The sequence below is a fragment of the Aphelocoma coerulescens genome, assembly GCF_041296385.1.
Source record: "Aphelocoma coerulescens isolate FSJ_1873_10779 chromosome W unlocalized genomic scaffold, UR_Acoe_1.0 ChrW_unloc_scaf_4, whole genome shotgun sequence".
Classification (NCBI taxonomy): Eukaryota; Metazoa; Chordata; class Aves; order Passeriformes; family Corvidae; genus Aphelocoma; species Aphelocoma coerulescens.
Window position 1 is genome coordinate 2,233,620 of NW_027184083.1, and position 13,757 is coordinate 2,247,376.

Sequence of the window (13,757 nt, forward strand, 5' to 3'; positions counted from 1 at the left end):
GGTCCAGAGACTGAGAGGTTCAGGCCCCCTTACTATCACTTGGTCAATAGCTGAATCATGTGACAGGGATCCCAAATGCCTTGCTTCAGTACCGTCCAGAATTATAGTATCGCCTGTAGGGCCCCAAATACGGACCATCCAACTTAATATAGATTCATCAGACTGTCAGGTGTAATCCTTTCTTAGGCTATGAAGATACTTCATGGACAGGGACTCAGTAATGATTTCTGGTTCTGAGTCAGTTGCTGGCTTTGAGGATCCTTCACCCCCACCATCATGGTCTTTTACTGGGCGATCGGTTTTGGTTGTCTGGTTTTTTCTTGTGACAGGAGCAACTGTCATTGGCTTAGGCTTGGTGTCTGTTTTGGCATCTGTCTGAGTGACTGGGGTGTCTGCTGATTTATGTTCCTGCCCCCCTGCTTTATTTGCTGCCCTACAGAATCTAGCATTGTGCGATAGGCATATGCCAAGGCCCAACATATTGCACTGAGCTTTTTCTCATTAGAGTTGTCATTGCACTTCTCTTTCAAATATTTCCCCACCTCAGTTGGGTTCTGAAATTGTTCAGGCGGGAGATTCCAGGCTATTGGGTCAGAGAATTCCTTCAGGGTTTGGCCCATGTCCTCCCATTACCCACACCACTCAGGATTTTCCACGCCTGATTCAGGTGTCTCATCAGCCACCCTGGAAATTTCAGCTCTAATTCTAGACAAGCTGCAGACCATATGTCATGGGTTAGCTAGCATAGTCCCGGAAGTGATGTCCTTGCAAAGGGGTGCTTACAGCTTCCTCTATGACCTGGCAGAAACTATCAGCTGGCCAGTTTGAATATGGACAATTCTTTAAGCCACTTAAAGTTGTGACCGCCTCTGTGATCCACACTTAAGAATAGGAAACTCTGCGGCAGAGCCTCTCTCTCTCGTTTCCGGTACTGGGACAGGTGGCTGTGGGCCCTGTGCGGGGCCAGTGGGCCCAGCCCAGGCCCTGCTCAGGCCAGGCCGGGCCAGGCCACGGCCATCCTGGATCCAATGGGCCCTGTTCCACCCGTGGAACCCCCCCCACCAGCCCTGCTGTGGGCAGCCGGAGTGGCTTGGCTCCCCCCTCCCTCCACTGCGATAAGCCACATTCCAGCTGCAAGGCCTAGGTGAGATTTACCCTTTTAGTGCTGTGAAGAGCTGAAAACCTGAGGGAAGAGAAAGAGGAGATGCTTAAAGCTGAAATTCTGTTGTGAAGCTATGATATGTCAGAGTACCCATTGTAATTTCATGAAGATATGGGGGGTGGAGGGTTCAACTCGTGCTTGTAAGCAAAAGCACCTTAGGCAGATGCTGAAGCAGCTGTAATTTCATGAGAAGTTTGGACAGGGAGAGATGGAAGCGATGAGGACTTTGGCTCCAAATGGGAAAGGAGAAAACCTCAGTTCCTAGAGATGCTCCCAGAGATAGTCCTAAAGATGAAGATGAGGAAGACCCTTTGCTCCCAGGGAAGGAGAAGGGCCTCTGTTCTTAGAGATGAAATGCTCCCAGAGATGGGTGAAGAGAACTTTTGTTTCTGAACAGCTCAACCTTAAAATTGTACCCCAAAAACCTTCAAGAGTGGACCCTCAAAAGCAGTTGTGGGAAAAGCTGCAAGTTGGGGGCAGGGACTCACATGCTAGCAGAGAGACTCCTCTTCCTAAATGGACTGAACAAAGTTATTTGGAAGTGGTAAACAGACTGAACATCTTAAGGGTTGTCTTTTTACATTGTCAGTGGGAGAAGGGAGGAAGGTGGGGGGAGGAGAAGAGTTCTGAAGGTGTGGTATTTTTTTTTTCTTCTTTTAGGTCTGTTAATAAACTTCTTTATATTCTTTCAAGTTTGGTGCCTGCTTTGCATTTCTCCTAATTCTTATCTCACAGAAGATAAACAGTAATGAGTATCTTGGACCAAACCACTACACCATATAAAGGAAGCTTACCAGATAAAATACCAGGAAGGTGGTCTCTTTAAGATGCAGGGGGAACTGAACATTCTCAAAAGGAGACGTACCAGATTTAAAGGGAAGAAGGAGATGAAAGGCTGGGATACCCCATCCCCTCCTCCTCCTCTAACAAACTGGGTGCAATTACTAATAAACCCCCAAAATAGGCTATTGAAACTAGGACGGAGACTAGGATGCATAAACAACAGACCATACACATTTTCAACAATTCCCAGCACCTCTTTTAACTTCCTATAAATCATTATCACTGAGCACAGCAAAACAGCAATCTGGATTCGTGCCCCTGCTTGGTAAAATTACGTGCCAGGGACAAAATTGGCACTATCTGTGGCTAGGCAAACAGGCCTAGGGACCAGAAAGACATTAGTACCTCAAACCAGAGAGACATTACAAACTCAACCAACATGGTGACTACTGACTGTTTTACCCCAATACAAAGTAATTAAAACCAAAATGTAATTATCACAGTTTTTTCACTTCCTCCGGGCCCCATGTTGGGGCAAAAATATTTGTCTTGATTTGAGGAAAATTTGGAGGAAAAACGTCCAAAATGAACGTCCCTCTGTTAGAAGGCAGGTTTCAGCAGCCCCTCCCCCACCAGGTTTGGAAAGAAATTCCTCAGAGGAAAGTGAAAAAAATCCTATTTATTTAACAATCAAAGTGCACACAGGCATGGAAAACGAATAATGTTAAATAATAAAACCTCTGGCTGTAGAGAAGACCTGAGAAGATTCAAAGTCCTTTCTGTGGGTGTCTCTCTCTGTCTCTCAGGAGCTGGGGTTTGGCGTGGGCACCTCTGGGCCACCGTGTGGGGCCTCCCAGTGATGTTCTTGTGTTGCTGAACAGTCCAGAATAGAAGAAGAAGCTAAAGTCCCAGGGAAAAAAACTTTCTTGCCTCAGCTAGCAGGCTAGCTAAAAAGGCAGAGAAGTTTAACTCTCCATTTCTGTCCTGAGAAACTGTGAGAAATGAGACAACTCTTAGTTAAAAAAAAAAAAAATTAAAATAATTTATTGAAAACAGAAAAGTGAAAAAATTACAGAAATTAGAAAAATATAAAAATTTGGGATCCTATGGCTCGATAGATGGTATGCCCCAGGAGCGCAGGGATTTTAGATCTTCTGGCTGAAACAGCACTGGACCACAGGTAGAGAAAAAGGACTTACAGTGCTGGGCTGGCGTTTGGCTGGTCCAAAAGCAAAAAAAATTACTAACATCTCCTTAATAGGAGTAGGCTTTCCCAGCACTGACGTCCACCACAGCTAGGCTGCAGAGAGAGAGAGAGAGCGTGTCTCTGTCTCTCGTTTTATAGTGCCTTTGCTCCACCCCAGTCCACCCACAGCCCGCCCACAGCCCGCCCCTTCGGTTTAAAGTGATTGGTGCTTTCCCTTTGACAGATCATCTCCGTCAACCAATGGCTCATCGTTGTCAGAGGGGTGGTATTAGTTGAGATAAGGGTGCTACAATGCCTTCATTAAAATTCAGGTTGCCATGGAGCTTGCCTACAGGGTGATGGCTATGGGGCTAAAAATAGCTGCTGGCTGTTAGAACTGGGGTTTTTGGAGTTAGCCTTGGAAGCAAAGTGCAAGTAAAAACACCTAAAAAAAGTATTAAAATACATCCAACACATCTTAAAACACTTGTAAAAGTATACAGTAAACACAGGAAAGATAACTCTTATGGTGTACAAGTGGTTTGAAGTTTGAAAAGGGAGCATTAAGTTGGGAATCTTAACTGGGAAGGGTGCAACTCTCTTAATAAACTACTTTGAACAATTGAAAACACTGATAATGGAACTTGATTTTTGTACCTGGGCTGATGAGTTAATTTTAACATTCAATTAAAAAATATTTAACTCAAAATTAATTAATTAAAGCACTTAATATGCAAAGACCAAGCACAAATAGGGATTTCATGTATGACAATTAATCTCACCTAGGCCTTGCAGCTGGAATGTCGCTTATCGCTGTTGGTCACATGACCTTTGCTGGGCAGCGGTGGGCAGCTTTCGGCTGAATCTTGGCCTTGGCCGCACTGGAGAGGGGGAGCTAGGCCGCTCCGTCTGCACGTAGCAGGACTGTGGGGTTCCGTGGGTGGAAACAGGGCCGCACGGCTCCAGGATGGCTGTGGCCTGGCCCGGCCTGGCCCGAGCAGGGCCTGGGCCGGGCCTGCTGGCCCCCGCACGGGGCCTGCAGCCACCTGTCCCAGCACTGGAAACGAGAGAGCGCTCTGTCCAGGGTTTGTCTATTCTTAAATGTGGACCACAGTGGGGGTCACAATTTTAAGTGGCTTAAAAAATTGTCCATATTCAAACTAGCCAGCTGATAGGTTCTGTCAGGTCATAGAGGAGCTGTAAGAACCCCTTTGCAAGAACATAACTTCCAGGACTATGCTTTGCTAACCCATGACACTCCCTTTTTCAGATATAGATTCAACATCATGCCCTAAACATAAGGAGATGTGAAGCTGACAGTAGGGTTGAATATGTCAAATTAGACCTATTCCTTTTGATTTTGTACTTTGCTAATTACAGGAGGATCATCTATGTTCCTTTTCAGACGTCTTAATTACTAGCTTGACTGAAAATGCTTAAATGACTAAAATCTTATTTGGTCTTAAATCTGCATCCCTTGATGTATTGAATGTAAATGGCAAGGGGGAAAGACTATAGGGGTGTGGCCTCTGTGGGAAGAGATCGGAGACTGCCCTGTTCTGGACATAGCTGGCTTGGCAATGGACCCAATACAGGCCAAACCTGAGCCCATCAGCAAATTTGTGGCACCTCTATGAAAACATATTGAAGAAAGGGCAGAAAACACTGGGCAGAGAGAGAAGGAAGTAACAAAAGGAGTAAGAAAAAACAGAGGCAACATCAAGATCAGAGAAAGGAGGAGAAGGAGGAGGTGCTTCATGGTACTGGAGTAGATATTTCCTGCAGTCTGTGGAGGATCCATGTCAGAGTAGATGGATATTCTTAAAGAAACTGCTGTCTGTGGAGAACCCACAACAGAGCAGAGGAAAAGTGTGAGAAGAAAGAAGTAGTAGAGAGAAACCATTATCATAGAATCATAGAATTGTTAAGGTTGGAAAACAACCTCCAAGATCATCAAGTCCAACTGTCACCCTAGCACCACCAGTTCACCATTAAACCATGTCCTCAAGTGCCATATCCACACGTTTTTTGAATACTTTCAGGGATGGTGACTCAATCACTTCACTGGGCAGCATGTTCCAATGCTTGACAACCCTTTCTGTGAAGAAATTTTTCCTAATATCCAATCTAAACCTCCCTTGGTTCAACTTGAAGACATCTCCTCTCCTCCTGTCACTTTTTACCTGGGAGAAGACACTGACACCCACTTCACTGCAACCTCCTTTCAGGTGGAGAACAATAAGGTCTCCCCTGAGCCTCCCTTTCTCCAGGCTAAACAACCCCAGTTCCCTCAGCCGCTCCTCACAAGTCTTGTGTTCCAGGTTCTTCTCCAGCTTCATTGCTCTTCTTTGGACATGCTCCAGCACCTCAGTGTCTTTCTTGTAGTGAGGGGCCCAGAACTGAACACAGGATTTGAGGTGTGGCCTCACCAGTGCCAAGTACAGGGAGACAATCACTTCCCTGGCCCTGCTGGCCACACTATTTCTGATACAGGCCAGGATGCCACTGGCCTTCTTGGCCACTTGGGCACACGCTGGCTCATGCTCAGACAGCTGTCAACCAACACCCCCAAGTCTTTTTCTGGTGGGCAGCTTTCCAGCTACTCTTCCCCCAGCCTGTAGTGCTGCATAGGGTTGTTAGTCAAGGCTAATCCACCACACTTGGTCAGTGTTAATGATGTACTAGGACTTTTCCACTCTGTATCCTTAACATGTAAAATAGTGTAGATTTCAGTTATTTCATCATATATTTTTATAATATTTTAAAATTTTAGTGCTCACACAAAATATGTGCAGAAGTATACACGAGCTTCAAGTTATCTACATAAGCATGTCTTTAAGGTGAATTATAGTTATTACTTATTTCAAAACTACTTTTACCTTATCAGTACATCTGAGTTGCTATGTAATGTGTGGGTGATTTTTTTTTTCTTTTTTTCAGATACCAAAGATGATGACTAGAAAGATTAAGCTTTGGGACATTAATGTCCATATAACCTGTCATTTATGCAATGGATACCTGATTGATGCTACCACTGTAACAGAATGCTTACATACTTGTAAGTAGGAATATAATGCTGTGATTAAGCTAGAATTGTTGTTTTACTTGATGTGCTAGATGTTTTAAGTTTTAGTTGAAATTTAAAGTTTTACTGTGTATCAGCCAGAATAAAGCAAACTTTGCTATGCACTTATAATTTTTCAAGAAAAATATATTGTTTTGTGAGAAAAATAAGAATAAACTTGAAACCATATATAGTAAATGGTAATGTATAAGAATGTAGCTTTTCTGCTGAATATTAGAAGAAATGTGGCATGCTTTACAGAGATGATATGTTTCAAATTTGCCGGACATGTTTTTTTCACTACATCTGATTTCTAGATGCTGTTCATCAGCCTTAATGTATTTGCTTTTTTTGTTTTTCTTCTCATTCCTTTTTTAGTTCATTCCTGTGTCCCTTCTCCATGTGCTCCAAATCTGAAGTTCCTTGGTGTTCTGTTTGGAGTAAAGCATTTAGAACCCTAATCTAACCTTTTACTTTGCTTTGTACCAAATTCTGTAATGCTACCATTAACTATTAAAATTAGTCTTGCTGGAAGGTCACTTTTTTGTTTTTCTAAAATGTATTTATTTATTTATGTGCAACCCTGAAACATGCACTGCAAGCAGGTTTTCCCAGTTCACAAAGGCCATGCCATTCCTGAGGAATGCATTTTTAGAGCAAACCTATGGGGTGTCTTGTGGAATGTTCCTTATTAGAAGTTTATGTTTTCAGAAAGTTTTCTTGCCTTTAGTTTCATCCTTAGACTTATGGTATTAATTCTGAGGGGAGACATAGCTTCATATTATGGATGGAAGGGTGGGTAGCAGCTTTTTAAAGAACAGCTGCAGAATTTTTTCATTTGTACCTTTTTAGCTTGTCTGTGAAAAAACAGCTGACCTGTGCTGAGTTTAGTTTAGGAGGAGCTGGTATCTCCGTATTCAAAACTGGAGGATCTAATGATGACAAGTGAGAAGTTAGTGATTTTAGAAGATCAGTTTGGTTCTTCTGTATACTTGTTTCAAACAGGTTACGGCCTCACCCTTGCAACTGGATCTGCTAGCATATACTACTGGAGTAGACTGTAATGCAAGATCTGGGCTTAGGGGGCAAAATTAGTAGGATAGGTCCAATAATAATCTCTACCAGCAACAGTAATTTAATCTTAAATATGTAAATATGATATATAAGAAAAGAAAGCATAATTACTTTTTTGGCTTTAACTGGTGTTCAAACATACCATCATGTCTGAGAGACAGATGGCAGTACAGCTATAGTTCTCTCATACCGTAAGAACTGTTGTAAGACTACCTAAGATTAAAGGGATTATTGTTGAGGGAAAAGATGCTTAACCTTTTTTAATAATAAAAAGAATATATATAATTTTGGTAGCTTGAGTTTTTTTAATTTCTGAAATTTGAGCTGGAATTCATTTAGAACTTTGAGTCAGGAAAACACTTAATACTGACAATACTGCAATGTAGTGAAAAAACAGTAGTACAGATTGAAATGAAAGAATTGCTTTTATTTGAATCAAATATTGTGAGGTTGTGTATAAACTTAGAAACAGCTCCAAAAGCATGTGCTATGTAGTATTAATTTTAAGAGTTTTTATCTGTATACTAAAAACCTTTACTCATTTTATTTTCTGATTGAAGTCTATTTGTAGTGTATTTTGTGAAAGTGAAAAGTTGAATTGCATTTGAATAATATGATTCAAAGCATTGGACTTGAGGAAAAAGAAATTTTTTTTTGCCAAATGCTTATTATCATAACACATTTTTCTTCTATGTGCATCCATGATAAAAATCAAAATGACTATGTATTTTAATGGCATGCAAAGTCTGTAACATCCTTTGTAAAAGCTGAAAAAAACAAGTAAATATGCTACTGACCTATTTGAAATACTGTTCTAGTAACTTCAGGAATGGGATTGATCCAAATTTAAGCATGATTTGTTAGGAAGACTCTAACTAGATATAATTTTCTTAACATAGCTACAATGCATCACTTTTCCAAATTGAGAACAGAAATCATAAAAGTTCATTAAAAATGTTCTCTTCTCCAGGCTGAATAACCCCAACTCTCTCAGACTTCCTTTATAGGAGAGGTGTTCCAGCCCTCTGACCATTTTCATGGCCTTCCTCTGGACCTGCACTAATAGTTCTATTTCTTTCTTGTGTTGGAGACCCCAGAGGTGGACACGGTATTCCAGGTGGGGTCTCTCAAGAGTGGAGTAGAGGAGGAGAATGACTTCCCTTGATCTGCTTGCCACACTTCTTTTCATGCAGCCCAGGATATGATTGGCTTTCTGAGCTGCAAGTGCACATTGCTCATGTCCAATTTTTCATCCACCGGTATCCCCAAGTCCTCAGCAGGGCTGCTCTCAATCCATCCATCCTCCAGTCTGTACTGATGTTGGGTGTTGCTACAACCCAGATGTGGGACCCTGCACTTGGCCTTGTTGAACTTCATGAGGGTCACATGGGCCCACTCCTCAAGCCTTTCAAGATTCCTTTGGATGGCATCCCTTCCATCTAGTGAATCAACTGCATCAGTCAACTTGGTGTCATCTGCAAACTTGCTGAGGGTGCACTCCGTCCCACTGGGTCCTGACTCTACTCTTCACCTGGCCCTTATCCCTGAAGATTGTGAATCACACCTGGGCATGATCACTGCATCTCTGTGCAGCCAGTCCATTTTTTGTACATAGAGGGCATCCTTCCTACCCCTTCTTCCTTGCCTGTCCCTTCTGAACAGTTTATAGCCATCAATTGCAGTGCTCTGGTCATGCAATTCTTCAAATTTCTGTGATAGTGATTTGATCATAGCTTTCTAGCTGCACAGTGACTTCCAGCTCCTTCACTTTGTTACCCATGCTCCCTGCAGTGGTATAGAGGCACTTCAGCTAAGCTACCTGCCTTGTCACCTTTTTAGAGGAACACACCCTAATCCTTTCAGGCTTTTCATAGATTTTTCCCTGTTGGTTCCTAATACACCATCAGCTCCTGAGTCTTGTCTGGTGCTCAGAACTCCATCCCTTTCCCCTGCTAAATCTAGTTTAAAGCCCTCTTTATAAGTCTGGCCAGCTTGTTGGTGAAGACCCTCTTGCCCTGCTTGGTCGGGTGAATCCCATTAGCTCCCAACAGACCCAGCTTCTCAAAGGTAGATCCATATTCATAGAAGCCAAAACCTTGAGTATGGTACTAGCCACACAGCCAGGCATTCACCTGTTCATTTTGGCTCCTCCTTCCTGAACCCCTTATTCTGAGAGAATAGAGACCACCACCTGTGCTCCATATCCTTTTAACATTGCTCCAAATTACATATAGTCTTTTAATAGTTCTAAGTTGCCTCGTTGCAGTATCATTGGAGCCTACATGAAATAATAGGAGCACAGTACCATGTATTGATGTCCCACTCACATTCCTGAATACTGTGCTGTTGAGCTCCTCTTGTAACATAGCTTGAGGAGTTCTAGCTGGGCATGCTTGCAGCTATGACATCCACTGCTGCCTTCAGGTGCCACAGGAACTTCCAAGTGCTGCAGCTCCATGCAACCTCAGCTCTGCACAGCTATTTCAGTCCTTGGGAGGTCTGTTTGTGTTTCAGCCTCAGCCTTGCAGTTGTGGCAGGTGGAGACCATTTTCTTTCTGCAGGCTACTGTCTCCTTGTAGTTCTCAGAAAAAAAATGTCCCCACCAATGCCACACTCTTGGTTGGCTGTGCCCCCTAGGGCCCAGTTATATGTGGCTTCCTGGGGTTTGAACTGGCCATGGAGACCATCAGCACCATCCAGCCCTTACCCACCCCTCTTGCAAGACCTGTTTGTCACCTGCCAGCCAGTCTCTCCACAGACACAGCGAAAGCGATTCAGAAACCCACAGATACTGCCAGCGACCTCACAGGTTTCTTCAAACTCTGTCTTGGTTTATTTCTTTTTAATTATTAATGTTCTTGTTATTAGTCTGTAGAAGCTGCTTGGTGAAGTATTTGGAGGAAAACAACACCTGTCCAACATGTCGGATTGTTATACACCAGAGCCATCCATTACAGTATATCGGGTAAGTGTGGAGTAGGAAAGGAAAAGCAGAACTAGTTACTCTCTGAGCTGTACAAACTTCACAAATTCAGCACAGTTTCTCTCTACATTTTTTAATTTGCTTATCAATATTTTAAATATATATAAAGAAGTTTGATTAGAAGACAGAAGATTTATATAAAAGGGGTAAGGTATTGAATTCTGCTGTGAATTTGCAATTCTTTTGAAACTAATCCTTTTCTCTTGAATCAGAGAAACACAATAGACTTTATTGTTTGATTCCTGAGTGAAGTACAATGAGATTTAGTCTCTTCCTGTTTTGCATACCTGGATCATAGAAGTTGCATATATGGAACATCAACAGGAATTACACTTGTAGTAAATCTTCCAAACAATGACTGTCAGTTTGACAGGGGCTTTCAGTGACTGAGGGGGTGTGTTCAAAGATGTTGCAAATATACAGCATTATTGTTGATTTAGTCTTTCAAAGAACTCTTTAGTTCATAGATGCAGATGAGGACTGAGGGCTGAGCAGGTGGGTTCCTTGTTCTCGTTAGCCACGCAGGTGCAGGGTGGGGTTTCTCCTCTGGGCAGCAGTGGGGTGATTAAAAAGGGTTCTAGGGACTGTGGCAACCCAGAGCGCGGTGAACAGGAGTGGGCAAACAGGGTCATGGCACATCTCTAAGGGCGTGGGATGGCAGTTTGCGGGCCAGTTCACGCAAGCAGGGCAAGCAGGCAGCGTTGCAGGTTTCCTCCTGCTCGTGGGGTTTTTAGTTGTTTGTTGCAATTTTTGTTGGTTGGTTTTGGGTTTTTTCATTAGTAATGGTTTTTACATGATCAAGGGCTGCAGTTAGTAAAAGTGTATGTACCCAAACAGAACCCTCCAAGAAGGATGTGTCTGTCCAGACCCCTTCCTGTGAGGAGTGTTTGAGCTTGTCGATGGTACCACGGGGCAGTGCAAACGAAGCCTGCCTGCGGTATGAACAAGTGAATGATCTCCTTTCACTGGTGGCTGCGCTTAAGAAGGAAGTAGGAAGACTAAGGAGTATTAGGGAAAGTGAGAGGGAAATAGAGTGGTGGAGTTCTGCCCTTCCATCCTTGAGGGAAGCCTGCCAAGAGTCTGGGGACTCCCATGCCTCCCACGTTCAGGTAATAGGAGGACACCTGGTGGATGAAGGGGAGTGGAAATGGGTTCCTACTCGGGGAGGTAATAAAAATTCCTCCCGACCCCCATCACATACCCAGGTGCCACATCAGAATAGGTATGAGGCCCTGGATGAGGAAGGTCAGCCAGATGACGCAGAAGAAAATGACCTGCCCAGTGGGCCTCCCAATTACGCTTCATCTGTCAGACGGATCACCACCTCTAACATTATAAAGAAAAGAAGGGTAGTTGTAGTAGGTGACTCCCTTCTGAGGAGAACAGAGGGGCCCATATGTCGACTGGACCCATCCCACAGAGAGGTCTGCTGCCTCTCTGGGGCTCAGGTATGGGATATTACTGAGAGACTCCCTGGGCTGATTCAGCCCACTGATTATTACCCACTGTTGATACTCTAGGTTGGCAGTGATGAGACTGAAAAGAGAAGTGTTAGGGCAATTAAAAGGGACTTTAGGGCTCTGGGTCAAGTGGTTGATAGGGCAGGAGCACAGATAGTGTTCCGCTCAGTCCCTTCGGTGACAAGGACGAATGATGAAAGGAAAAGGACAGCCGACATTATCAACAAGTAGCTCAAGGGTTGGTGTCATCAGAAGAATTTTGGGTTCTTTGATCATAGGGCAACTTTTACGGCACCTGGTCTGCTGGAACCAGATGGACTCGATCTCCCTGTTAAAGGCAAAATGTTTTTAGCCCATGAACTGGTGGAACTCATTGGGAGGGCTTTAAACTAGGTTTGAAGGGGGAAGGGGATGCAACTGGGCTCTCCGGAAGCAGGCCCAAGGGGGGTAAGCCAGAGTTAGGGGTGAAATAGCACCCCAGCTGAAGTTCATGTATACTAATGCACACAGCATGGGTAACAAACAAGAAGAGCTGGAAGCCACGGTACAACAGCAAAGCTATGATGCAGTCGCCATCATGGAAACGTGGTAGGACGACTCACATAGCTGGAGCACTGCACTGTATGGCTACAAGCTCTTCAGAAGAGACAGGAAAGGGAAAAGAAGTGGAGGGGTGGCCCTTTATATTAGGGAGGCTTTTGATGCCATGGATATTGAAACCAACGATGATGAAGTCGAGTGCCTATGGGTAAGAATTAAGGGGAAGGCCAACAAGGCTGACATCCTGGTGGGAGTCTGTTATCAACCACCCAGCCAGGAAGAAGAGGTGGATAACTTATTCTACAAGCAGCTGGAGAATGTTTCAGGATCACCAGCCCTTGTTCTTGTAGGTGACTTTAACCTACCAGACATCTGATGGGAACTTAATACAGCAGAAAGGAGGCAGTCCAGGAAGTTCTTAGAATGTGTGGAGGTCAACTTTTTGTCACAGCTGGTGAGCGGGCCCACCAGGGGAGGGACAATGCTAGACCTGCTGTTTGCAAATAGAGATGGGCTGGTGGGAGATGTGGTGGTTGGAGGCTGTCTGGGGCACAGTGATTGTGAAATTATAGAGTTCTCAATATTTGGTGAAATGAGGAAGAACATCAATAAAACTTTTACACTGGATTTCTGGAGGGCAGACTTTGGCCTATTTAGGGGACTTATTCAGAGAGTTCCTTGGGAAGCAGCCCTTAAAAACAAGGGAGTCCAGGAAAGGTGGGCGTGCTTCAAAACAGATCTTGAGGGCATTGGAACGGACTGTCCCTGTGTGCCGTAAGATGAGTCGAAGAGGCAAGCGTTCAGCCTGGATGGGCAAGGAGCTTTTGAAGAAACTTAGGAATAAAAAGTGGATGTATCATCTTTGGAGGGAGGGTCAGGTCTCTCAGGAAGTATTTAAGGGGATTGTTAGGGCATGTAGGAAAAAAATTAGAGAGGCCAAAGCTCAGCTAGAACTTAACTTGGCAACTCTTGTGAAGGATAATAAAAATGTTTTTACAAATATGTTAACGGCAAAAGGAAGGGTAAGACCAACCTCTGTTCTCTACTGGATGCGGGTGGGAACTTAATAACTACAGATGGGAAGGTGGAAGTGGTTAACATCTTCTTTGCCTCAGTCTTTAGTGGAAAGACGGCTTGTCCTCAGGACAACTGTCCTCCGGGGCTGGCACATGGTGTCAGGGAGCAGGATGGTCCCCTGTTATCCAGGAAGAGGCAGTCAGAGAACTGCTGAGCTGCTTGGATGTTCATAAATCTACAGGACCAGATGGGATCCATCCCAGAGTGATGAGAGAGCTGGCAGATAAGCTTGCAAAGCCGCTCTCCATCATTTACCAGCAGTCTTGGCTCACCGGTGAGGTTCCAGCTGACTGGAAGCTGGCCAAAGTGACGCCCATTCACAAGAAAGTTAGGAAGGAGGATCCTAGTAATTATAGGCCAGTCCGTCTGACCTTGGTACCCGGCAAGGTAATGGAGCAGTTTATTCTGCGTGCCATCACACAGCACCT

General features: G+C 44.0%; 1 protein-coding gene across 2 annotated transcripts in view; it reads left to right on the forward strand.

The window, feature by feature from the left end:
- The window catches only part of LOC138102895 (polycomb group RING finger protein 3-like), a 176,425-nt gene that overhangs the window by 73,288 nt on the left and 89,380 nt on the right, over positions 1 to 13,757 (forward strand). For both annotated transcript variants that reach the window (XM_069000670.1, XM_069000669.1), the window contains exons 2-3: positions 6,072 to 6,189; positions 10,138 to 10,234. In XM_069000670.1, the coding sequence (XP_068856771.1) occupies positions 6,072 to 6,189; positions 10,138 to 10,234 (215 nt within the window). The remainder of the gene's footprint in view (positions 1 to 6,071; positions 6,190 to 10,137; positions 10,235 to 13,757) is intronic.